Source organism: Syngnathoides biaculeatus, chromosome 2 (genome assembly GCF_019802595.1).
Source record: "Syngnathoides biaculeatus isolate LvHL_M chromosome 2, ASM1980259v1, whole genome shotgun sequence".
In the NCBI taxonomy this organism is placed as follows: Eukaryota; Metazoa; Chordata; class Actinopteri; order Syngnathiformes; family Syngnathidae; genus Syngnathoides; species Syngnathoides biaculeatus.
The window spans coordinates 5,334,924-5,361,413 of NC_084641.1; the positions used below are offsets into that span (position 1 = coordinate 5,334,924).

At 42.1% G+C, this 26,490-nt stretch overlaps 2 protein-coding genes across 9 annotated transcripts in view; both read left to right on the top strand.

The window, feature by feature from the left end:
- The first annotated feature begins 875 nt into the window (after positions 1 to 875).
- dhh (desert hedgehog signaling molecule) lies at positions 876 to 7,517 on the top strand. The gene is made up of 4 exons (XM_061828603.1): positions 876 to 1,155; positions 1,234 to 2,067; positions 4,605 to 4,866; positions 4,998 to 7,517. The coding sequence occupies exons 2-4, from the start codon at positions 1,672 to 1,674 to the stop codon at positions 5,783 to 5,785; spliced, it is 1,446 nt and encodes a 481-aa protein (XP_061684587.1). The 5' UTR covers positions 876 to 1,155; positions 1,234 to 1,671; the 3' UTR covers positions 5,786 to 7,517.
- A 1,307-nt stretch (positions 7,518 to 8,824) lies between these two features.
- The window catches only part of kmt2d (lysine (K)-specific methyltransferase 2D), a 43,429-nt gene continuing 25,763 nt past the window's right edge, over positions 8,825 to 26,490 (top strand). For 5 of the 8 annotated variants that reach the window (XM_061828605.1, XM_061828607.1, XM_061828606.1 and 2 more), the window contains exons 1-14: positions 8,825 to 11,870; positions 14,346 to 14,428; positions 14,602 to 14,713; positions 15,505 to 15,707; positions 15,815 to 15,924; positions 16,020 to 16,182; positions 16,806 to 16,977; positions 17,094 to 17,208; positions 17,349 to 17,527; positions 17,611 to 17,894; positions 25,122 to 25,241; positions 25,337 to 26,079; positions 26,151 to 26,264; positions 26,370 to 26,483. In XM_061828605.1, the coding sequence (XP_061684589.1) occupies positions 11,845 to 11,870; positions 14,346 to 14,428; positions 14,602 to 14,713; positions 15,505 to 15,707; positions 15,815 to 15,924; positions 16,020 to 16,182; positions 16,806 to 16,977; positions 17,094 to 17,208; positions 17,349 to 17,527; positions 17,611 to 17,894; positions 25,122 to 25,241; positions 25,337 to 26,079; positions 26,151 to 26,264; positions 26,370 to 26,483 (2,538 nt within the window). In that variant the 5' untranslated portion in view covers positions 8,825 to 11,844. Of the gene's footprint in view, positions 11,958 to 14,345; positions 14,429 to 14,601; positions 14,714 to 15,504; positions 15,708 to 15,814; positions 15,925 to 16,019; positions 16,183 to 16,805; positions 16,978 to 17,093; positions 17,209 to 17,348; positions 17,528 to 17,610; positions 17,895 to 25,121; positions 25,242 to 25,336; positions 26,080 to 26,150; positions 26,265 to 26,369; positions 26,484 to 26,490 lie in introns of all 8 variants that reach the window. The other 3 variants (XM_061828612.1, XM_061828611.1, XM_061828608.1) reach the window with 3 other exon arrangements.

Below are 26,490 nucleotides of genomic sequence, written 5' to 3' on the forward strand. Positions count from 1 at the left end.
GGAAAACTCCCAACCCCACACCCCTGTTGACGTTTTGTTTTTTTTTCCTCAATGGGGTCATCAGTGAGGATGCCGTATGGGGCCCCATATTCTGCTGCTGGACCCCTGATGATAATGTGGTACTGAGTGGAAGTTCATACATTTGCCATATAACCTGGTTCTAGCAAGGTAACCAGATGGACTGGAACTCACTGGAGGGTATTGATCAGTGCAGTACAGAACACAGAAAAGGAGAAGTGGGAGGGAAGAAGTGGATTAAACCATTTTTTATGTATTTAAAAAAGAAATCTAAACATTTCTGAAAATTTGGGGTGGATAAAATTATTTTTGCGGTATTTTTGTGTTTAAATTATACATTTCAACCAGGTTAAATATTTTATTTGTTACATTTTGCTAGTTTAAAAAGGACAGCCGTTTAAAAAGTTTTATAAAAAGATCTCACATTTTGGGGGTGCTTTTATTGACTTTAGAAATGCGTTGCCCCCCCCTCCACCCCTCTGAAAATGGGCTAAACACGCCTATGTGTTTCAGCATTTATCTTCAAACATTGTATTCAGAAACAAATCAATGGCAAATACAGCGTCTTCCAAAATGCACTTTCCGTTTTGTTTTCTGGGAGAGGCTGGAAGGGATTAATGGCATTCTCCTTTCACTTCAGCTGAGAAAAATGTTTTGATACAAAATTTACGAGTGTGTTTGCAAAACAAATTAAACTGGTAACCGCGTGATAGCAGATGTCAGCCTTGGGACTGCAAATGATAGTACTCACCTACTTTATAGCATTATTATCAGACACATTTAATGGCTCTCCCAGCTATTGTTCTGAGCTGGATATAAATAAAATGTTGTTTTTGAGTGTTTCCAGCAGAAAGGTCTAGGGGGCACCAACTTGGTTCCTCAAACACAGGAAGTAGGGGAACCTTTTTTGGGGTGTCAAGGCTGGACACTTGTTTTTTCTCCACGACCTTCACTTTCAAGTCTGTCTATTCTTAACAACACACTTGAATTTTTTTTGCTCCTTAACATTTGGCCTGTTTTTCCTGGTTATTGATGGATGAGCCCAAAAGTGCATTTGAAGCGTCACACCCATTCGTCTTCGCAATTGGAAGCAAGCAACAAGTGGCCGGTGTCCTGATCTGATACGTCTGAAGTGTTGTGAGTGAGAGAGGATGGCGAGGGTGGAGTGGTGTCATTGTGTTAACACAAGTAGACTAATCATGTGTCCTTTCAAAGGGTGAATTGGAGGCGTGTGCTCTCCCGGCGCAGTGGGAGCGCGCAGAGGAAGGGAGGGCAATCTGCTCCGGACTCTAATAAGACCCAATGGCTACTGCAAGGTGGCCAGGAGTGCTGCGACTCGCCACTGGTGGACGCTGGGCGAAAAGGAGGAAGACAAAAGAGGATGACTCTGTGACAGTTGGATTTTAAGCTGAGAGGTGTGGGGGCGGGGGGTGGATTTGGAGCGCCTCTTGTGTGGAAAAGCGGCCGCGTCGTGACAGGTAGAGGATGAAGATGACTTTAAATGCTGAGGTGGCTTTAAAAAAGCAAATACACATGAGTACAAGCGTAGCACAGAATCTTACTGCAATGTGTTATTGGTGTTAAGAGCTGACGAACTTGCGCTTTTCTGTTCATTTCGAGCCAAAAGGATGTCCTAACACAAATTGAGTTTTCATGCTCGAGCTACCAGTGCTTTGGAATGGACCAACCTTTGCCCTCAGCCTACATGTCCCCTACCTGAAGCATCAAGCCTCCCCAATGAAGAAGCAGCCCCGCCGGGCCCAAAGCGCCGAGTTCGGCCTGCTCGCTTTGTTGACCTGCCTGTACCTGGCTGAGGGATGCGGGCCGGGCCCCGGCTACGGCGTCCGGTCCAGGCCCAGGAAGCTGATGCCCATGCACTACAAGCAATTTTCCCCCAACTTCTCAGAGAACAACCTGGGGGCCAGCGGGAGGGCGGAGGGCAAGATCACAAGGAGCTCGGAGCGCTTCAATGAACTGGTGTGCAACTACAACCCAGATATTGTCTTTAAAGATGAAGAGAACACCAACGCGGACCGCTTCATGACTAAGGTAAGACTGACTTTGGTGGTCATTTCCCTTAATTTGCCCCCCTAGTGAGACCTCCATCTACTTTTTACTACTTTGCACCAATGAAATCAGTGACATCCACTTCATTCATTGCCTGTCCGTGACCCTGCCAGGCTCGTAACACAAACAAATGAATGAGTTGGTTCAAAAGCAACCCCCCCCCCTTTTCTTGAGAAATTAGGGTCCATCCAACGCTTGCACATCAGCAAAGGTCCAGCGCTGCCTGGGGCACAGCGATGTATTTTATGCCCCCTGAAAACTAATCAACAATGTGGAAGGGGGTTCAGCTCCTGTTTAGCACCTTGAAAACTAATTGTCTATTTGAGGCCATCTATACATTCATACAAACCCAGCATGTCCGCTCTGACCCGTTTTGATGGTTGAGGTTTACCCACCACGGTTGCCAGCCAGTGCACCATATAAGAAGACAACTTCCCCATTCAGAAACATGCAGCAGCTTTTAATCTTTAACCAAACACCTTGGTGATACTGCAGTGACAGGTGTGCATGGGAAGGACCTGCTCATCATGAATTCAGTGAGCTAAGTTTTTGGCTGGATGGGTTTTTGAGCCTAAACCAGCAATTTTCCCACGCATCCACACATGCGACAGGAAGCGACGCTTTCCCCTTCAGTGATGCTTCAGCTTACTTTGCTTGTTTAGGAAATAAATCTCTGTGATGAATATGAGTGGTTGTAATGTGTGCCCTTCTCATGCCCACTTTCGAGCATGTCTATGTGTGCTGTGCCCCTCTTTTTGCTCAGATGTGAAAGACGCTCATTGTGCGTCACTTGGAGAAAGGTCGCCTATACGAAATTCCCGCCTGCTGAAGTAATGGCACCGTTGGAAAAGCCACTATTGTAGTTGTGACAATGAAATGTCTCTCTTCAATGGCATTGGGAGAAAAATGTATCTCGTTTTCTTTCTGTCCCTTTCTTTCTCACCCTTTGCCATCACATTCCGAAGTGCATGCCAATACATTTTCCCATTTGTCTTGTGCGTAGTGGGACTCTCTCCCATGCTTGGCTTTCCACAACTTCTAGACGAACGCTATTCAGCCAAAGGCCGGAAGGCTCGCAGCATCCCAACTAATGGGCGCATCCCTTTCGACACCAACGCCCCCCCACCCCCCCCCCAATCGTGCAACTCTGCTGGGAGTTGGAAATACCTAGGAGACACAATTTTGATAACATGTTTCAGGGGTGAAAGTCATGCTTGGCGCGACCGACAAAGACGGAGAATGGCCTTGATTATTTTGTCACCCTGAGGAAAAGGGCAACGGAATGCGGCAAACTAGCTACTGTAAACTTTTAATCACATCCCGATTGTTTGACGAGGGAGAGGAGGACTTTATGGGCCGGCAAAGCATCCTAACATGGGAGGCAGTGTTGGAAAAAGTGGACTCGATTTCTTCATGGTCACACTTGAGAGCACCGAGGTGTGTAATGGAGTCACATATTGCACTTACAGAAGCTTAACCCTGTTAATAAATGATAAGTATTGGACATTTGCGCTTGAGGGGGATTCAAAGTTCAAACATGCCATCCACCCTACACACCACAGAAATGGCCAATGGTAATCTTTGTCGAGAATCAATCCATATTCATATTATCCTCACTTAAGTACACACTAAATATGCAAAAATGTGCAATCGCCCTAAGGCAAACGTTTCCCCACCCCACCCAGAAACCCAAACATCCCCATGCAATGATATATGGTAGTTCAACAATTATTGCTTTCAATAGATATTACATTTCTGTAGCATTACGAAAGATGTAAAAACATACATGGGGGGACGATACATATTTTCACATGACTTTGATTTTGTTTTGAACAAGAGAAATTCCGTATTCATTTACAAAATATTAGCTTTATTTTTGTAGTCGCGGCAACCATCAACCGTGTAGTTTAATACATTCCCGAGTTGTTTTACAGCAGCTTCAATTTGCCAGTCAAGAAATATGTTAGCGTCCTCTAGTGCACAAAGGAAAGAACACATCATAGAATTAGCTGGTCCCCTGGATTTCCTTTCAGGGCCACGTGGGCATTGGGCAAACGTTTGTTCTCCTGCTCAAGGGCCGCATTTTATTTTTAAAAATAGAAAGCTGGGCCAGGACATTCATAAAAAGTTAAGGTGTCTGTGTATAATTTTTGTTCCATTTATAATATGAATATAATTAACTAACCAAGTAGTCAAATGAAACAACTGTAATGTACTGTATCTGATTATTTTATATCACATTTTCCCGTTATTTACAATCAGCCAATAAACCAATTAATTTAGTCAATAATGTTTTTTTCATTTTAAGTATCTGAGTCACAAAATCCACCTGAGCATTTGGAGAGGGGTTCAGTGCTTTTCAGATGAAGGGCATGCTGGCAATACTTGGGAGCTGGCATCTCTCCAGGAAAAAAATATCATTTCCTGTGGGTTTTTTAAAATTATTATATTCTTATATGCTTGTGACATAGGCTCTTTTTATCTGAATATTCACTTCCAGCTTTTTATTCTTATTTTAGCGTTGCAAGGAGTGTTTGAACAGACTGGCGATAGCTGTGATGAACCAGTGGCCAGGGGTGCACCTGAGGGTGACAGAGGCCTGGGACGAGGATGGTCACCACCCCCCCGGATCTCTGCACTACGAAGGCCGGGCTGTGGACATCACGACTGACGACAGAGACACGGACAAATATGGACTGCTCGCCCAGCTGGCAGTGGAGGCGGGTTTCGACTGGGTCCACTACGAGTCCAAATATCACATCCATTGCTCTGTAAAAGCTGGTAAGATTCTGGCCACTAAAGGTCCCGTTGAGGAGCGTCACTGTAACGTCGAAGGACGCTGTTAAGCCTAGCTGGCTATCCAGCAGCAGCTCGTTTGCACTCACTGTATGTTATTTTGTTTCTTTGTGCAGATCACTCGGTGGCGGTGGAAAAAGGAGGCTGTTTCCCAGGCTGGGCCCGGGTGACTGTTGCTGGAGGGGGGGAGAAGCGCATGTCATCACTAACTCCTGGGGACAAAGTGATGGCCATGTCTATGACAGGTCAAATGGTATTTAGCCGAATTTTGTTCTTTTTGCACCTGGATCAGGAAGCCCTGGTCACCGTTCTGTCTCTGGAGACAGAAGACGGCCATAGATTAGCTGTCACGCCACACCACCTCGTCTTCTTAAACTCCGACTGCGCACTTGATAACAGTAAGTACCAAGCGCGATTTGCCAGCAGAGCCCGAGCGCAGCACTGCGTCTTAATCCACCGAGCAGACGGTCGGATACGTCCATCTCGAATCAGTTCCCTTTCGGTCCAAGAGACCACAGGAGCGTATGCACCTTTGACAGAAGACGGGACTTTGTTCGTGGACGGAGTGCTCGTGTCCAGCTACGCACTAGTGGAAGGGCACACCCTGGCACATTGGGCGTTTGGACCTCTGCGACTCATCTCCTCATTCAAACGCGTACTTTGGGGGGAAAGCACAATGCGGGAGCAGACGACTTGCACTAACACAAGCTCACGTTATTGTAATACACATTTCTACGTGAGTAATAGTTCTCCTATTGTACATCACAATGTGGACGGAGCTTGGAGAATGGAAATGAAAGGGACACTCAATCAAAAAACGTCAAACGTGCACTGGTATGCTCGGTTATTGTATAGTGTGGGATCTATCATTTCAGACCTGAACATTTTTTATCCTGAAAAGTAGTTTATTTTATTTTTTACAGTATGATCACTAACATTTCAAATGTTTCTTTGTTGTCTGCGCACTGGATTAGCCATAATTATTGTTTTGATTATAGACAGTATTATCATGGTGTCGTTGTCCCCCCCGCCTCCCCACATGCATTAGAATTAGTCTCAAATGAATATATTTTTGTACTGTCTGAAATGTAATATATATATTTCATATTTTAATAATTGCACCATATTTAGTATGTAATGTCCTCACTTTGTTTTCATCAAAGAAAAATGTAAAAATGTTCCTACAACCAGTTTCTGTAGCCGGGGATCAGATCACCAAGGTCCCTGTCTTCGGTCACTTCCAGGCTCACATTGCCCCCTCCCACAGGTGGTGAGCCCATGTAAAGGGGGATCCATGTTACCCTTTTGGGTTATGCCTGGCCAACCCATAGGTGCAGGCCCAGCCCCCAGGGGCTTGCCTTTGAGCCCCACCTCCAGGTTTTGCTCCACAGGGCCTGGTCTGGTCCCTCACCTTGGACCTGTTTGCCATAAGTGACCCTGCCACGGGCACAAAGCCACAGACAACTTAACTCCCACAAACATTGGGATACACAAACCCCTCCACCACAATAAGATGATGGCTTAAGGAGTGGCGTGCTCCACTCGGAAGAGACCCCGGGGACGACCCAGGACATGCCTGGGAATGCCTCAGGGGAGCAGAATGAAGTTGCTGGACAGATGCAAGTCCGAACTTCCATGCTAGAGCTACTGCCTCCGTGACCTGATGTCGGATAAGCAAAATAAATTGAAAAATCAAAAAAGCCACTGGGACGTAACCTTAGAGTCCATAGCTCACAAGGCTCTGTGAGCAAAATCATTGTCATATGCAGCAATTTTCCTGTACTTTTTCGTGAAATTCTACATTCGGTGCTCACGAGACTCAGTGTTATCAACAGCAGATCGATTGCAACGATAGCATGGGACACTTAGCACGGGTGTCCGCTGCACTAAACCCGAGCTCAGAGTACTCCAACGCGGAAACACACTACACTCATCGTCGGGGACCACTCCGGAAATTGGGGAGTTCTAGATGAATAAAAATCCAAACCAAATGCTAAAGCAAAACCACTTGTTTTGTACACATGGAATTGAAAGGTCCAATTTTTGCTTGGCCAGTGGCCACTCAGTTGGTGCACAATGTATTGCTTACAATGGGAGAAATCAAATGCGGTCAAATACAAGAATACTGCACACTAAAGGCTTGATAAAAAGCTTGAAAGCTTTAGATACACAGTATTAAATATGAGAAACGTATGTCAAAATATAGAAATAATAGACCAGTAGTCGTGGAAAAAATATTAGACCCCTTGTTGATTTGTGTCAGTTGCGACTAAAGGTAGATTTGGACAAATATAATGACAACAAAATAGCTCATAAGAGATCAATATAAGAGCTGATATTTAGCGCTACTTGATTTCCATTATTTTCTTGATAGTAACCAAAATTATAATACAATGAGCCTTTGGTGGCACCAGGTATTAAAAGAAACAAGATTGGTTTCAATATTTATATATATCATATATACTGTATATAGTTCAATTTTATACATATTAATCATATGCCTGTATATGAATATTCAGCCATTGATCTAATTATTTATAAAAATGACTAATGTTAAAAATGGGCTAATTCCATTATTGCATAATTTTTCAAGTTTATTGTAATGTTCTGAATTAATAAAAGTAAATATAAAAGTATTTGAAGTTGTTTTTTCTTCTTTTACTGATGTTTGAGATTGTTGCCATTTTGTTTCTGTCTGAGTATCAACGTAATTTATCCAGGTATACTATCGAAGTCACAATTTTGGGACTGCGAAAATGAATTGTGGCAAATGTGCTTTTTCTTCTGCCAGCCTAAACCACCACCTTTTGAAATTAATATTCACTGTCAGTCTGAAAAAACAAGTGGTTCATTTTTTTGAGTTATCATTTGCTAATTGAACATTTTCCACGTAGTTCGCAAGGAAAACGTTTTGGTGGCATAAAAGTGAAGTAACACTATTATTGAACACAAAGACGTGCCTTGAGATACCAGTGATCTGATTTACAAGTTTGTTTTTTTCCTTCATTTGACTTTCTTGTACGGCGCACGACTTTTAGACCATCTGCCTCACAGATTCGCAGTTCTGGGGTTCAAATCCCAGTCCCACCTGTGTGGAGTTTGGACGTTCCCCCCGTGCCTGCGTGGGTTTCCTACGGGCACTCCGGTTTCCTCCCACATCCCAAAAACATGCAACAAATTTGACACCCTAAAGTGCCCCAAGGTTTGATTGTAAGTGCGGCTGTTTGTCTTTATGTGCCCTCTGATTGGCTGTCAAAAAGTGTAGTCAATGACCGCTGGGATAGGGTCCCACACTCCCGTGACCCTTGTGAGGATAAGCGGCTCAGAATAGTTTTAATAAACAGATGATTGTGATCTTTTTTTCTGACATACGTCATGACTCACCCTTCATTCACCCTCTATGTCAGATTTATTTTTTTGAGGACGGGGGCTTACTGGCTGGTGTGTCGGCAGCCTTCATGAGTACCTGCTTCCTTGATTTAAGGTAGGTATCCCTACTTGCCCATCCTCAATATCCACCTTTTGCCATTCAGACATACTCATTCATTCATTCATCTTTTTGAATGTTTATCTTCACTACGGTCTCAGCCATCCAAGAGCCTATCCCAGCTGTCTTTTGGTGAGAGCCGGGGTAAACCCCAACCCGGTCGCCAGCCAATCACAGGGCACACAGAAACAAACAATCATCAGCTTTCACATTCAAACCTACGGGCAATTTAATAGTTTTTTCAATTAACCAATCATGCATGTTTTGGGAATATGGGCATAAACTGGAGCACCCAGAGAAAACTTACAGAATTGATATAATAAATAAAGAACCTAACAGTACACTACATTGCCTGTACATTTTTATTTAATGTTGAAAAATGACTTTTACCAAGCTCTGAACATACACACAGAGACACACACAAAAACTCTTATGTGGTGAAGTGGATCTTATGCAGAAAAATGATTAGTGACTTTCTTTAAAAAAAAGCAATCACCCTCAATTGAGTAAATATCCAAATGGAGCACATGCCAAACTAAAAACAATGAGCACAAAAGTCAGAAGAGTAGGCAAAATGAAAGAACAACCAATACATGCCAACTATGAGCAAATCTGCCAAAAAAAAAAAAAAAAGTTAACCTCCAAATTGCGTCCATGTCATCCTGATTCGTGCTTTGTTGTAAACATCTGTGGAGGTATTCTAAAGGATTATCCTGGAGATGCAGGAGGCAGATGGGAAAGAACGAATAGGAAGAATTGGGTGCCCTTAATACCACCCTCTATTTACAGCCATTGGCCAATCAGCCTGTCCTCTAACCAGTCTCGTCCCCCCCACCCTCCTAAAAAAAAATCTAATCCAATCTTGCTAAAGCTGAATGGGGAGTTAACTAATCCTCTGCAGGGACCCAGTAACAACCTATTTTCCAAATGAAAACCTGCGTACTTTGTGCACAAATATATGTAATACACTGCTTTTATGGCATGACAGTACCACTTGGGTGGTGACCTTATGGGACCATTTTTACAGCTTTGATAAAGGTTGCGTGCCATGATTCTTCATTTGAAGCGACTGGTCACATACATAACATTCTTTTTCTTTTCTTTTTTTTTTTTTTTTGGGGAGGCAGGGGGGTCCCTTAGAGTAACAGAGGTCAATAGTAAAAAGTTCCAGGTTCAAAAGTGCAGATCAGTGCCAGTGGTTAATAGACGCACAGCCCGCAACCAAGACCTCTGTAATCCCTAATATTGCCTTTGCGGGATTATTAATTGTCAGTTTATGATCGTGACCGTCGACACCATAGGGCTGATCAAATCAGGTAAGACAAGTTGACGTGTATATACCTAACTTACCAATTGGGTTTGCCTATCTCTGGAAGGTTTAATGGGTGTACGCAAATAAAAACGTCAATCAAGGGTGTACACTTATGCTTAAAATAGACTTCCATCCATCCATTTTCTTTGCCGCTTATCCTCACGAGGGTCGTGGGAGTGCTGAACCCTATCCCAGCTGTCAACTAGCAGGAGGGGGGAGGTACACCCCGAACTGGTTGCCAGCCAATCGCAGGACACATAGAGACAAACAGCCGCACACAAAATCACACCCAGGGGCAATTGTGTGTCCAATTAGTGTTGCATGTTTTTGGGATGTGGGAGGAAAACGGAGTGCCTGGAGGAAACCCACACAGGCACGGGGAGAACATGCGAACTCCCCACAGGCAGGTCCGGGATCAAACCTTGGAACTGTGAGCCCAACACTTTCCAGCTGAGCCACCGTGCCGCCTTAAAATAGACTTTTTAGTTTCAATTATCCTTTTTAATGACTCAAACAACCAGGTGCAACCATGCAGAATCAGTAGACTGTAAAAGAGTGTAAATAAGTAAGGCTTATGGCAAACAAATTTTGCAGAGTTGAATTTGATGGGTAAAAAAATTAAATCAGCAACTTGCTCATTTAGACCGATGCATCCGTCGCACAAAGATAGTCTTGCTCCTGGAATTTTAACAACCTAATGATTATGGCTTCCATGCTTTGGAAAAATTTAATGACCTCCAGTACCATCGAGTGTACTGTAGTATCTTCCATGTTTCCGTGCCGTGCCTGCCAACAAGCACACTCGTGTGCAGTTCTGTGCAGGAAGTGATAAACAAAGCACAACAGCATCTTAATTTTAGACACCCTAACGTCGACACACTGAATACTCCTTTTTACACCATTTGATTAAATTTTAGAGCTTTGGTAAATGTTCAACTCTTGGCGAAATGAGCAGCGCGGTCTGGTTAAATGTGTACATGTGGTGGTATTTAAGGCTGTCACTACTGAATATATTTTTTAAACTTGATGATTCTCTCAGCTGTTATATTGATTCATCAGATACAGACGAATTTTGCATCCAGGTTTGTTGCAAAATCCCTTTTTCACAATTACTAATCGATTATTGTTTGATGAGTATTGAAGCCCAAATAAAAGGCAATTAAACAATATCACACAACAGAGAGTTCCGTTGTACTCGCCAACATTTTTGAAACTGATAGCTACTTCTTGGGTAGCGATTCATGTGAATGGCTAATATTTGAGTGTACCTAACGTTCAATTACATGTCAGTTACAAGTTACTCCTCACTACCGTTGCAAATACTTGTTTCTCAACAGTATTAAAATGACGTTTTCATGAAGTGATTATGATTATGATTCAGGTACAGGTCTGGTGTGTTAGATGACAGAAAATAGGGAAAAATGTTGCTCATTGTTTTCCAAAGTAAAAGCAGATGTTTGTAAATGTCGTATTTATAACAAACAAAACCGAATCAGTTTGCTTTCATGAAGGTCTACAGATATCAGACAATATTTATTGTTGAGAAACTGATAGACGATTTGGACAAGGTCCCTGAACGATTAATCGATGATTAAAATACTGATCCATTGATGATGGATGAGTTGTCAATTAATCGATAAACTGCGACATCTCCAGCGGTACTGACAATTATAGCATGTTGCCGAATAAAATATGACGCCAAATGATTGTTTACACGATTCTGCGCAAATCTGCGAGCTCGCGAGGATTCCGTAACACCACCGAGGCGAGCAGGCGAGCAGTTAGCATTCAAGCTCCATCCATTAGCCGTGTCGTGTAGCTGAAAGACGATGAGAAAACATTGAACGGGACTGTAGTCGCAGTAGTACCACCAATAGTATCGGTGCCTCTTCACTCCCCTGTCGATTGAGTGCCTGCGGCCACCAAGTCGTAGCGGCGGTTATCTCGCAAAGCCAGCGTTCTCCGCGTACTTGTGTAAAGTATACACAGTACTACAGTAGTGAGCAGTGAGCTCGGCAGCCTTCCGCCTGGTTGTGTACACTTCCCCCACCCTCTCTCTCTCTCGCTCCAGCCGGCTAGCCGCAGCGTTAGTCCGGTACATAAAAATGAAGCGAGCAGAAGCGTTAAGGGAAGCTGCTGCCGTGTGGCTCTTTGGATTTTGCTGATGTATGAGGAGACGCTTTTGTTTTCGTAAGGTCAGTCGCGGTCAATCGTGACTTTTCTCAACTTCCCGTGCCAGGCAGAAATGGAGACACACTAACCCTGACCTTAGACCGGGTAATGTTGGCCCCTCTATCGGTAGCTTTTAGCTGTTAGCTCGTAGCAGATGACGCTGTCTACTTGCTGGAGAACTAGCTGTGTTACCTGGCCGCTAACTTCAGCTTGATTAATATTCTCTGGCGACTGTGTGCAGGGGCTTTACGTCGAAGTTACCAGCTGTCATTTCCAGAAGAGAATGCAGTTATGCTTGCGACTGAGTGGAGTTTTCGCAGTTTTATGTCTTCGGGACACTTAGCTGCTACGTCACCATCTCTAGTTGTTCAATTTTCCGTTTCGGTCGGTCGCCAGGGATGGGGATCGGGCTATTTGCTGGAGTAGTTCGAAACCCTCAAATCGGTGTTTACATTGAGCAACGATTGAAATGACTATTATCATCGAACATTATTATGATTTCTTTGGCATGGCAGCATGATGCAGATATTGTTTGCTATTATCGCCACAATGGAAGGTTGCACGATCACTATGAAAGTTCATTTCTGATTAGTTTCAGTGTCAACCCAGCTAACCAGGACGCTGTTTTCCCATCGCTTACCACTTAAGCGAGGCATTATCAAATGCATTTTATGAGAACCAACCCTCTCCCCCCCCAAAAAAAAAAAAAAAAATCCAACAAAACTATTAGGCTCATTAATTGACTAGCTTCGTTATGTGCTCTTGTTATCGCGGTGTTTCCACTGTCACATTTTTGAAGATCTGGCCATATAACGCAACGGTGATCCGCCAATTTTACTCTATTGTTCGCCTTATTTTCTTCTAAATAGCGTTCATTCACATTGCTCGTTCGGCTGTTTTTAAAACATGCCGCTGAAATGCGCACGATTGTGATTTCTTTGCACGTGATATTGTTTTTTAAGTATTAATTCCATTCAGTGATGCTTGACTCACGAAAACGTGTTTGAGTGTGGAAATAGAAACACATGATGCTTTTCACTTCGAAACTGATATACGTGTTTGTTCTGTAACTTGCCGACTTGAACACCCAAGTTGTAGAACACAACGTGGTAGTTGTGCGTGTGTATTGGCGCGGCCGCGTTGCGCACGTTCATTTGGTTTATTTTCTGACATGGGAGATTAACATCATACGAGCCCACATTGGGGACGATGCCATGTTATCATTACGCTGAAACGGAGTTGCGTGCGAAAAAAAGTCTCTTTCCGTCGACATTAGTGGGACGCAGAACGCGCGATCGCTGGGCTAATACAAGCCACGGAGCGACTGTGTTATTTGTTGTGTAGTTGAAACAATGGCGAGGCCGTCGTATGATTTACTGTGCTGTACTTGGTCGACAGCGTGAAGCTCCGAACGGAACTAAAATTCGAGTGACTGCGGTTCCGCACGGCACAAACAGCAATGCAACAGGAAGTTTTCAACGCGGAAGTTGGTTTCTTTGTGTATCCTCATATATGGTTGAGTTTGGAAAAGAAAGAAATAAATTCCCTGCACATTCGAAACGCCCCAATTACGTTTTATGGTTTCTCTTTTTGTGTATGCGTTTGTTTTACCATCCAACCGCTTTCGAATGTCCACTGTTGGGTGAATAAGCACTTTGTCTATGAATTCCGGTGTGTCTCTGGTGAATCAGTTTCCTGGAACTCTCATCAATTTGCCCTATTTGCAAGCATGTTCGATTGCATTATTGCTAATGGTAGTCAATGGCTTATTTGTACAACACTGGATTGAATGCACGCAAGATCCCGAGTTACTTATTTTTATTATGTGTTAAAACGGGATAACAGCACATGGATCATATCTTTAGAATGATCTGCCTGTGGAGCTGAGACATGCAAAATCAGTGGCATCTTTTAAATCACTTCTTGAAACACTTTTTTTAGACTGGCTTTTGCGTGATTGGATCTTTCAGAATTGGAATGTTCTACTGATTTCTTGACTTATGTATTCATTTATTTTACGATCCTCACTAGTCTTAATGTGCCATATCATTTTAGGTTTGTGAATTTTAAAATGTAACTTCCACGTCAACCTTCCTTGTCTCAGTGGGATTTGTTAGGTTCCTGCATTGTCTTGGGCTTCACTATCGCTGTTGTATCTATATGATTATAATGCACAGGTTTTTTTTTTCTCTCCACTTGGGCCACTACACTACACTTTTAAAATATGTTTTAAAATATGCTATGAATACTTATTTTTAATAACTGACCATTTTATTTTTTGAGGGCCAGATTTGCATGTTTTTGATCTCTGTAAGGGAAGGCATCTGCTTACAGTTTGCTTTTGTTGTCTTATTATCATGCTGTCACTGTAGTCACGGCAATAGGCTTGCTGTAAAGGTCACAGAGAAACGATTACAGGTTTTTAGCATAGTTTGAAAATAGTATAATAATAGTGTTGCATTACTATCAACCATTTGTATTCTGGGGCTATAGATCTCTGTCAAGGAGATCAAAGTCAGCTTGGGGCATGGACGAGCAGAAGTCCACCTGCGACGAAAGCGACTCTGAGCCAACAGGTAATCACTGAATGTCTTCTACACCCAAACATCTCAGCATGTAATATGTTGAGTAAGTAAGAAGTATTTACAATCACATTTATAATATCAGCATTCTATCAAAACTACTGTCAATGCCCCTTGCTTTGTATGTTTTAAAATGTGTTAACTGTGCTTGTAATTCATTTTTTCAGCTGACGATAACGCTCCTGCTGAGCAAGTTGTCTCCTCTGAAGGAGAGTCCCAAGCTCTTCCTGCTGCTGAGGGTCCGTCTGGTCCTACTGCCACCTCTTCAAGTGCACCTATGTATGTTCCTTTTTCACTTTTCCCATCAGAGCTCCTCACTGTTGACAGTTTTAACTCATTAACTGCCAGCTGTTCCCAAAGCAGAGTTCTCCATATTACAAAGTGCTATACATAATCTTCATTGAGTGGAACATCAGTGTTTTTTTGTTTGTTTTTTTTTACATGGCGTTCCTCATTCATTGCTTTTCTCATGAGCATGACTCATACATACAGCTATAGACTAGTTATGTGTGTGTTTCTATGCGGGATTCCTAAATTTCCAATTTCCAACGTGTTGGCATTTCTCACCCTCATGATGGATGACAAGCTGAGATTCATTACCATAACTTTATCTTACACTCAAAAGCTGTGCTGATCTCGAATCCAAAGAGATGCAAGAGATGTTAGTGATTGTAGTGGTTTACAAACCCAAACCTCACAACCTGTCTGGGTGAGACCCTGTTCCACACCTACTCGTTGAATAATGTATTTGGCTTGTGGTGTTTACATAATTCACCCGCGGGACCTCGAGTTGGGGTGCGGGGTTCCGCACGGATTGTTTTTGTTGTTGCGCTTCCGGAGGAAAAGGTTAACAGAGTTCCCGCCGTTACGCGAGTTTTTTGGTGATGTCGAACAATAAAGCAAGTTCTGTTTCTGTGTCCGACACTCCGCCTCCGACTCCTTTTCTCCGGCGCTACAGGCTAATATATTTTTTCGTGGCTGTAAATGGTTGGAGTTTACGATGACGACTATAACCATCTACTGCAGTGATTGACTTAAACAATGAGTCTCTGCAAATGTTTTTTGAATAGAGAAGGCGTGAGGGCTTGTGCTCTTTGCAACTGTGTGGAGCGCAGCCTTCATGGACAACGGGAACTCAGACATTTGGGGTCGACTTCAGAACTGCCAAACCTCCAGCCTTCAGCTTCTCCTCTGATCCAGCCTGGAAATGATGAGTTGTCTACCATTGGATTTTCGGACACCCCTTGTCTGTCATCCTTATTTGATGACTCAGGTTAATTTCTAAACATTAATTGCTTAAAATCTTGAGATCTGTCACAACATACAGCCATTAGACGTGAATCAAGATTTGATGACTGAATTATGGGATTTGTTATGCAGGCGGTTTTTGGGTTCATCACTGGTGTGCAGTGTGGTCAGAAGGAGTGAAACAAATGGAGGAAGGCAGGTTGGAAAACGTGGATAAGGCTGTTATCTCAGGGACACAGCGGGTCAGTGCTCCGTCTATTTTATAATGTAGTTCAGATGTTGTTGGGAATAACGAGTTTCCTTGATGCAGTTGATATCTGTTATTGGTTTGTTACAGCTTTGTGAATACTGCAAAAGGCTTGGCGCAACTATTCGATGCCATGCTGAGGGCTGTTCAATTTTTTACCACTTCCCCTGTGCGGCAGCGAGTGGATCCTTCCAATCCATGAAGCAGTTGGCACTTCTCTGTCCACACCACATAGACAAAGCAGAAGAGTTAGGTAAGACAACCAAACACATCTTTTCATGATTGCTAACACAATTACATCATGCATTTTCCTACAAATAATTACAAAACGTTTTCAACTGTAGAGCAAGTTCCTCATCTAATCAGTCATTGCTGATGATAATTGTAGATTTTATTTCTTGTTAAACTGCTGTTATTGTTTATCTCCAAGAAACTCAGAACCTTTTCTTAAAATTTATGAAGAAAATGGATGCTTAAAGCATACTGTTCCATTTCTCATCATAGCCATTTAACACAGGATACTTGCGAGCTGTTTGCAATTTTGCATTGGTGGAGTTTGATTTGTATTTGGGGGAAAAAGCAGCCGTCTCAATTCATTTAATGCCTGCACAGCCAAAAAGTGCATCTTCAAAGTGTGATAATTTATGGTTTCAAGCATATTACCTCACTTTCCTGTGGATAGACACACACTTCCCCAAATGAGTTCATATACCAGAGAATCAAAATTTAGGGGTTCAGGGGTTGGGATAAATTAAGGTTTTAGTATTGACCTGAGGACCACTACCTAGCACTGACATTGTTTTAGCTGCAAGCATTTGCAGCATGATCTGGAAAATGAACCAAACCCAACATGCTTCTATTTTTTGACTTTCACAGCAGGGGAAGAGTCTTGGTGTGCAGTGTGTGACTCAGCAGGGGAACTCACAGACTTGCTGTTCTGTACTGGTTGTGGCCTACATTATCACGCGGCCTGTTTAGAGATTGGGGCGACGCCCATCCAGCGGGCAGGATGGCAATGCCCAGAGTGTAAAGTGTGCCAGACTTGCAGGTGAGTCGATAAAATTGTATACGCTCTTAAGATCTGCTTGATAGGCTGTGGTGACATTTTTGTGTATTTTTGTGTGTCCTGCCATCTCACTCACGTGGTATGTTCCAAATCCCCAGACAACCAGGTGAGGACTCCAAAATGTTAGTTTGTGATGCCTGTGATAAGGGCTACCACACCTTCTGTCTGCAGCCAGCCATGGATTCTCTTCCCACAGATCCATGGAAATGCAGAGTAAGTCATAATTATCAGCTTTTAAAAGTGGACCCTTCTAGAAATGTTACTTTCTTGAGAAAGCATGCTCCAGTCAAATTCATGTTTTGTTTTGTTTTTTTCATCCATTGATTTATTTTCTGTTATGTGAATCCTCCCAGAGGTGTCGTGTATGTATGGAGTGTGGCATTCGTGGACTCGTGTTGCCGGGCTCAGCTCAGTGGTTTGAAAACTACGCTGTGTGCGAGGCCTGCCAACGTTTGCGTAGCTCCATATGTGGCGTATGTGGCAAAGCTGCGCACCCGTCGGTGGCTCTTCAGTGCTGCACCATGTGCCATAGGTTAGTTTGTTAATCTAAGGGTTTCAGTCTTATGTGGCCTCACAGTAAAATATTCTATGATATATATATATTTTTTGTCTCAGGTGGGTGCACAGAGAGTGCGAGGTCACAGAAGTCAAGAGCATTTGCTTGCTTTGTAAGGAGGATCGACATCAGCAGGAACCTCTCACCGAAGCATACATAGAGACATCAACCGCAGAGGTAGCGGATGGTACTGAAGAGCAGATACAGTTGTTGGAGATGACAATCCAAACGGAGGCTGACATGATGATGGAAGAGCAGAGAAATGTTACGCAACACCAGGGAGGCTCATCGGAGACGGGGTCTGAGGATGCTGCAGTTGAAGAAGTGACACCCATGGAGCTAGGTTAGTCCATCTCCCTCACAACTAGTGTTGTTACAATGCGAAAATTCTTAATTTAAGACTATACCTGTCTAAAGTGTCTGGCTGGGTTCTGAAATGATACCATGGCAAAAACCCAAAACAATATCAAAATCAGTGGAATCCTAAATTTCAAAACAGGGAGTTTCAATCGCTTTGTGTTTCAAAATATTAAGCGGTGGAGGATATTAAATAAAGTTAATATCAATTTCTTTATATAGTTTGATCAGAAAGTATTCAATCTCCTTTACATTTTCCACATTTTGCTGTTTCTAGCTTGATTTGAGTATAGTTTAAAAAAAACACAAAATAACTCAAATGACAAAGTAAAAACACATTTTCACACGTTTGTGTAAATTTATAAAATGTAAATATTCAAACATAATGCAAACAAAGTATTTACACCCTTTGTTATAACACTCAAACTTACGCTCCCTGGACCTGATTTCCTTTGACCATCTTTGAGATTCTTCTACAACTTGATTGGAGTCCACATGTGGTAAATTCAGTTGATTGAACATAATGTGGAACGGCACGCACCTATTTATATCTGATATTGCATCTCTGAGCAGAAACCAAGCATTGAAGTTAGGTCTGCAGACTTCCATGATCAGATTGTGTCCAGGGACAAATCTGGGGAAGAATACAAAAGAATTTCAGCAGCCCTGTAGTCTCGGGTATTTGGTTGCCAATTAGTCCGGATAGAGGGTAAAATGACTGCTGACAAATGGAGAAATTCTCTGAGAAGTTGCTCCAGAGTTGAGTGGAACTCAGACTAGGGCTTCGATATACAGTGCCTTGTGAAAGTATTCGACCGCCTTGAACTTTTCAACCTTCCGCCACATTTCAGGCTTCAAACATAAAGATATAAAATTCTAAATTTTTGTCAAGAATCAAGTGGGACACAATTGTGAAGTGGAATGAAATTTATTGGATATTTCAAACTTCTTTAACAAATAAAAACCTGAAAAGTGGGGGGTGTAATATTATTCGGCCCCCTTGCATTAATACTTTGTAGCGCCACCTTTTGCTGCAATTACAGCTACAAGTTGCTTTGGGTATGTCTATCAGTTTTGCACATTTCTTCCTTGCAAAACAGCTCGAGCTCAATGAGGTTGAATGGATAGTGTTTGTGAACAGCAGTCTTAAGCTCTGCCCAAGTTTCTTGATTGGATTCAGCTCTGGACTTTGACTTGGCCATTCTAACACCTGGATACATTTATTTGTGAACCATTCCATTGTAGATTTGGCTTTATCTTTTGGATTATTGTCCTTTTGGAAGATAAATCTCCGTCCCAGTCTCAGGTCTTTTGCAGACTCCAACATTTTTTTCTTCCAGAATGATCCTAGATTTTACTCCATCTTCCCATCAATTTGAACCATCTTCCCTGTCCCTGCTGAAGAAAAGCAGTCCCAAACCATGAGGCTGCAAACACTATGTTTTGACAGTGGGGATGATTTGTTCAAGGTGATGAGCTGTGTTGCTTTTACGCCAAGTATATTGTTTTGCATTGTGGCCAAAAAGTTCAATTTTGGTTTCATCTGACCAGAGGACCTTCTTCCACATGTTTGGTGTGTATCCCAGGTGGCTTGTGGCAAACTTTAAACGAGACTTTTTATGGATATCTTTGAGAAATGGCTTTCTTATTGTTGTCCTACGGACAGACTCTCCCACCTCAGCTGTATATCTCTGCAGTTCATCCAGAGTAATCATGGGCCTCTTTGCTGCATCTCTGATCAGTCTTCTTCTTGTTCGAGGTGAATGTTTAGAGTGATGGCCAGTTCTTGGTAGATTTGCAGTGGTCTGATACTCTTTCTGTTTCAATATGATTGCTTGCACAGTCCTCCTTGAGATGTTTAAAGTTGGAAATCTTCTTGTATCCAAATCCGGCTTTAAACGTTTCCACAACAATATCTCGGACCTACCTCGCGTTTTCCTTGGTCTTCATGGTAGTCTCTGCACTTTAAACATAACCCAGAGACTATCACAGAGGAGGTGCATTTATAAGGAGACTTGATTACACACAAGTGGATTCTATTTAACATCATCAGTCGACATTGGATCATTCAGAGATCCTCACTGAACTTCTGAAGTGAGTTTGCTGCACTGAAAGTAAATAATAATAATAATAAGTAAGTAATAATGCATGTCCCACTTTTCAGTTTATTTGTTAAAAAGTGTCAAATATCCAATACATTTCGTTCCACTTCACGATTTGTCACACTTGGTTTTGATTCTTGACAAAAAAATGTTATCTTTGTTTGAAGCCTGAAACTTGGCAAAAGGTTGAAAAGTTCAAGGGGGGCAAATACTTTCACAAGGCACTGTACCTTCCAATGCGACAGTGAACCAAAGTACACAGCCAAGATGACAATACTGTCAATCGACGCTGCCCATCCAACCTCCAAACTTGAGAGGATATCCAGAGAAGAATGGGAGAGAATGCTCCAAAACAGTTGAACTAAGCTTGTAGTGGCATAAAAAAGCAGTCTTGAGGCTGTGATTGCTACCAAAGGTACTTCAACAAAATATTAAGCCAAGGGTGAGAATATTTATGTGCCTATGTTTACATTTTCAATACATTTGCACAACTGTATGAACACATTTTTACTTTATTATTTGATGTTGGATGTCATTTTTTTTCTTGTAACAGCAAAATGTAGAAAAGGTGATGGGGTGTGAATACTTTCTGGTGGGGCTGTATCTTTCTAGATAAAATAAAAACAAAACTGACAATTATTTTCGCAGCTGCCGAGTTATGTACCCTAAATTATAACATTGTTTCAGAGAAACACAGTTTTTCTCACAAAAGATACACTTGTAAAAACTAGAGGTCCTGTCTCTTTTTAGAAAAAAAAATATATATATTATTTGGACAGTTCATCAAAACCTTTGTAGAAAAATAAAACCTGCTAATAGAGCATACAGGTATACGTAGAGGAGATGCATAATTTTTGTAAAGTCCAACTTTATTGTGGTCACAGGATGACATTAATATTTTGTGCAGCTCTCCTGATTAGATCCTTGGTTCTGCAGAGATTCTTGTCTGAGGGTCTCAGGGTTTTAGGGTAGCCGGCACCATAATGCGTATGATATATGACAAGTAAGCAGAGCACGTGGCCGGATGACTTCACATTGTTGCAACTCCTGCCAGAATAAAATGCATGATTTCATGTGTTTGCACTCAAATGTGAAATTCTGATTGTTTGTTTTTACATTGGAATTTGATCAGTGTCTGCATTTCTCCTAGCACTATTCTTTAACGTGTGTGTTTATAAGATTTTACATGTAATTGTGGTGTGTGTATTACAGTGTGGATTACATTGACAAACCTCACTAAATGCATTTGCTTAAATTAATATTAATGCATAGAGATGCTGTTGTCTTTCTACTAATGTGCTGTGTGACAACCTACTTTGATTATGGTTCTACTGTATTTACGCCACATGATTTGTTCAGGGGATGATTCTTGGATAGTCATATTTATTAATTGCCTCGTCAAATGGAACTACACAAGAGCAAGATTACTTATCACAGAATAATTCACACTTTTTTGACTCCTGCATGTGGGAAACTTATTGAAATGTCACTTGCTAACCTGTTGCTCTTTAAATTTGTGATATAAGTCAGGACGGTGTTTAGTAAGGTGGTTAAATGATTTTGGAAGTCTTCCCATACGCTCTTGTCAGAATAGCTATACAGCGCACCTTGTAGACGGGCTTTGCTGCATCTGCTGGGTTGAACTGTCTGTGAATCTTGTAGGGAAAATAATTCCACAAAGCCCTGCATGCCTCATTTCTTTGCGAGAAATGCAAGGTCCTTGGGTCCATGAAAATTTGTATTCATTTCTTATCTCTATATTTTATTTCTCCATCTTGCACACATACTGAAAAAGGCACCACCCACTTGGGTGGACTGTTAAATTGCTGGATTTGTTTTTTTTAGCACTGGTAGTTAAAAAATGTGGTATTGTATTGTTTTTTTGGATTTGGCTCCTGACCAGTTCAGGGTGTAGCCAGCATTTCACCTAAAGTCAGCTGGAATGGATTCGAGTACACCCATGACTCTAGTGAGGCTAAGCGGTATAAAAGATGGATAGATGGGTTGCACTGTTTTGACTGTAAGGTACCACACTACTTTTTTTGTACCAGTGCAGCTCTTATCCAAACATGAGATACAGTAAATGAGTCACAGGAGTAAAAGTAATGTTTGTGTATGTGTTAATGTTTGTGTGTGTATCATCTATGTGACATGTTAAACAGCTTCTCTCAAGGCTTTACACAATTGGAATTTTTGGAACCAGCGTATTTAAAAAAATAACCAATCGCTGATCCCATCATAAAATGGAGCAATATGTATTTAAATGACTTGTTCATGACTGTATGTATTGTATACTGCAGTCAGTCGCATTTGACATGCACTTTCGTGCCATCACTCTCACAAATCTGCACAGCCGAGCACGAAAAATCACACGTAAAATTGTTACGAGTAGAAAAAATAGATATTGAAACTGGTCATGACATTAATTTACGTGTTTATTTCATAAACGTTAACAAAACAAGCCTGCTCCTGAACAATTAGTATTCACCCGGAAACAGGAAATGCAAGTTAACTGTACTGATCATGTACGGAATTGCTGCCAAAAGCACATGTTCTGAGCTGCTTCCGCTGATCTAAAAAAATAAATAAATAAAAATAAGACGGATAGCGCATACACATCAAGCGGTATGTCGATTGGTTGAAGCCAGTTGGCCACCATCTTGGTACTCCCAAAACGTGTGGACAATGTGGTTCACAGGTTGGAGTATGGTGGGGTTTTTCTTAAAGTTTGGCATGTAGAATTAAAACTGTCGCGCGAGCTTGACATTTCTTCAGTTCTGATAACATGAAGGATTTTAAACTCGACTTGGTAAGCCAAAAAAAAGCTAAGTGCAAAGGAAAGACATATAACACCGTGACTACCAAGAAACCTTGCATATTACCTAGGGCCCGATTTCCGTGACGTTAACTTTTCCCAAAATGCGCTGCGAAGCATTACCATCATAACATAGCAAAAAACTAAGCATTTTTTGTCTCAAAAACATTAAATTTTAAATCAATCAGTTAGATATACTTTTGGAAGTAAGGATTCACAATGGGAAAATACATGCTAAACGCATTGTGAATTTGTTGTCTTTGCAATGTCCTATTTTAGACAGAAAATTTAAACTTGTTTCCTGGAATTTGGAAATAAAATTCAATTTTCCGAATTCTATATTATGAAATTCATCAAAAATGTCACAGAAAATGTGTTTTCTTGCTTATCCACTGATGGATTTCGGGAAAATATTTACATGACTTTTTCGTGTAAAAACCGTTGGCCGATAAAGGTGAAGCAGAGAGTTAACAGTGAACAACCGTAAACAAAACTTTGTTCAAGTGAATTAAGCTAATCAGAAAATAAAAAACCCTTTACAAACAAACTAACAGTATCAAAGTAAATATTTCTAACTTACCTGTGGAATGTTTTCTCAGAACCACGAAAATGGCGATTAACAGTTAATCACTGTCGCTGCACAGGTCGGCGTCGTTGTTTTGGGAGTATCAAGATGGCGGATGGCGACTTAAGTTTTGGTGGCCAATGAGTCATCCAGTCTTTTTTTTTTTTTTTTTTAAGATCAGTGGCTGCTTCATGTACTACGAGCGCATTTACTTTGAAAGTCATCAACATCATGAGCAATGCCAAAGTAAATTCAGTTATACCAGGGGTGCTCAATGCATCGATTGAGAGGCAGTTTTGGTTGATCGTGTGGAAAAAAAAGACGTTGGACTATCATCCATCTTATGGCTTGATTCAGGTGTGGCCGATACGTCGAGCACACGCACATAAAAGCGTGTCCTAGCAAGCCGGCCCCCTATTTACGGCAGTCGCGACGATTTCCCCGTGCACCCCTGCCCTATGCCAATAATTATGATGGGCACCGTACTTACTCTGGTATAACAACTCAGCAAGTTATTTTAAGGTCTTGAGATTCCATCCCCAATCACACCTGTAAATTCATATCTTCGTGCATGACTGAAAACACCCGTACCTTTTCCAAATGTGAGTGACTGATACTGAGTGTCTTCAACTATTCTCTCTGTGGGAATTCAGGCATTGGCCACTGACAAGTTTAAAGTTCAGTCGGGTCAAACCAACATTTCTTGAGACACAAATAACAGGTGAGCGCTTACCTTAGTCAAAGTCACTTTGTTGTAATTAAATTAACAACAACTGATAGTGATATTGGCGGCACGGTGGATCAGCTGGAACGCGTTGGCCTCACAGTTTTGAGGTCCCGGGCTCAATCTTGGACCCGTCTATGTGGAGTTTTGGATATTCTCCCTGTGCCTGTGTGGGTTTTCTCCGGGCACTCCATTTTCCTCCCACATCCCAAAAACATGCAACATCAATTGGACACTCGAAATTGCACCTAGATGTGATTGTGAGTGTGGCTCTTTGTCTCTATGTGCCCTGCGATTGGCTCGCAACCAGTTCAGGTTGCACCCTGGCTCCCGCCTATTGAAAGCTGGGATAGGCTCCAGCACTCCCGCAACCCTCCTGAGGATAAGCGGCCAAGAAAATGGATGGATGTTCGTGACATTCCATCTCTAACCTTCTTGCTGTAACGGCGATACGGACGAATGTTGTCCAGCATTGATTGTGGTAACGTCTGTTTGGTTGTTAGTTTCTCCTTTTGCATGCGACATTGCTTTAATGTGGCATCCTCTTCCTTCTGTACATTCTTCAAGTGCCTGATCAAATTTGTTGCATTTAAGCATTTAGATGACATTCCCCCATGAGGTACTTAAGTTTTGCACATATTGCAAATGGCATTTGTGTTGTCTGGCTCAGACACCTCAAAAAAGTCAGACAGTGCTGATGGGGTTTTTTTTTTTTTTTTTTTTGTTCTTTCAGCGCCGCCAAGATTAAAAAAAATACTTTGTTGGCCACCAAGTGTTCACAGTACTGTCACATTTTGTAGACTAAAAACAAACGAGCTTTTGGATTCAAACATACACAAAATCACCATGAAGCGCATTGTCTTTTACGGACCGGATTCATGGCATCATTGATTTTACCGTCGAGTTGGGACATTAAAGCTGATTACCCGATCAGCATAATATGCTAATTAGCAGCCAATACCCATCAACACGATCAGATCAGTGTTGATAGATCAGTCTCTCAATAGGTGCGGAAGCTACCACTGTTGAGACAGCAGATGTCGGTGACCAATTCTTGAGGGAGGAGCTGAAGATAGAAAAAGAAGGTTGCACTTCTGAGGGATATACCACACGATTGGAGTCCCCAGGTAGGACAACCAACTGTTGACCTACATATTTGTACGTGGACACATAGCATTCTGTAACTAATGAAAGATTTGTAACACACATTCCTTAATCCTAGCTGAAGAGTGCTCGAAAAAACAGGGTGCCCCTTGTTTACCTGCTGATAAAAGAAGAGCAGAAGAGGGAGTCAGCCAAGTGATTGGAGCGGAGTTGCAAGATTCTCCTGCTGAGATACGGTCTCAAAATCCTAAAGTAGAAGCAACACTGGAGGGCCCTGAACATATGGATGTGGAGAAGCAGGAGACTCCTCCTTCTGTCGACAGGCTTCAATCAGTAGTGTTTGTAAAGGCTGATTCTGGTGGCATCAAAAGTGCAGAGTCATTCAATAAGACCCTCACAAAGTTGCCGCCCTCACGACCATCTGTGGAAGCAGAGCATGTGCATCTATTTGGTGATCAGGTCACAAGTCCATGCCAGGCAGGTCCTCATCTTTTAACACCAGACACACAAGATGAAGCCTCTGCTGTCAACATGGAGGAGAGGCTACTACCTCACTCTGAAGAGGAGGACGAAGAAGATGATGACGAGCAAATGAGAAGAGAAGGACACAATATGGACATAAAGGAGGAACCACAGGAGCACGACGTTAAGCCGGATTTGCTGTTGGATGAGCTTTCTAATATGAGCCATGAAGATGAGAGCAGCAGTGGCTTCCTGGGCTCTCCTGGAGAAGTAGATCCTCACCTCTCAATGGAGTTTGGCCGCTCTGAAACAGATGATTCACTGCCCTTCGAACCACTTGGAGGTCACAGAGAAAAGGTGAAGCGCAGGGGATCCCCTGGGCGCTCAAGGGTCAAACAGGTAAGTGGTCATTCTTAAACCCCCTTTTTTTTTTGCCAATTTGAGAACCCTGACTGACTGCTTTTTATCAGGGTCGAAGCAATAGTTTCCCTGGGAAGCGTAGACCACGAGGAGGAGGTGGAGGAAGAGGGCGTGGTGGTAGGTCTCGCCTCAAAGCCATGGCCTCTTGCATTGATGCCTTCTTGGTGAGATGAATTTTGCATACAGCTAAGACAACATTTGGTTTGTTGGAACCAATAAAGAATACAATTCTTTTATTGCTACTTTGTTTTCTTTTTGTTTGCCCTCAGCTAAGCATGACCACAGACTCAGGAATAAGTAAGGAGGATGATGATGAGGAAGATGACACCATGCAGAACACAGTGGTTCTTTTTTCGAACACTGATAAATTTGTTTTGCTTCAGGTATAGC

Bases quoted from the DNA above. Each gene is read 5' to 3' on its own strand.
- dhh (XM_061828603.1), top strand. From the start codon at position 1,672: ATGCTCGAGCTACCAGTGCTTTGGAATGGACCAACCTTTGCCCTCAGC. The intron at 2,068-4,604 runs GTAAGACTGACT...TTCTTATTTTAG, and splicing joins CGGACCGCTTCATGACTAAG to CGTTGCAAGGAGTGTTTGAA. The intron at 4,867-4,997 runs GTAAGATTCTGG...TTCTTTGTGCAG, and splicing joins CCATTGCTCTGTAAAAGCTG to ATCACTCGGTGGCGGTGGAA.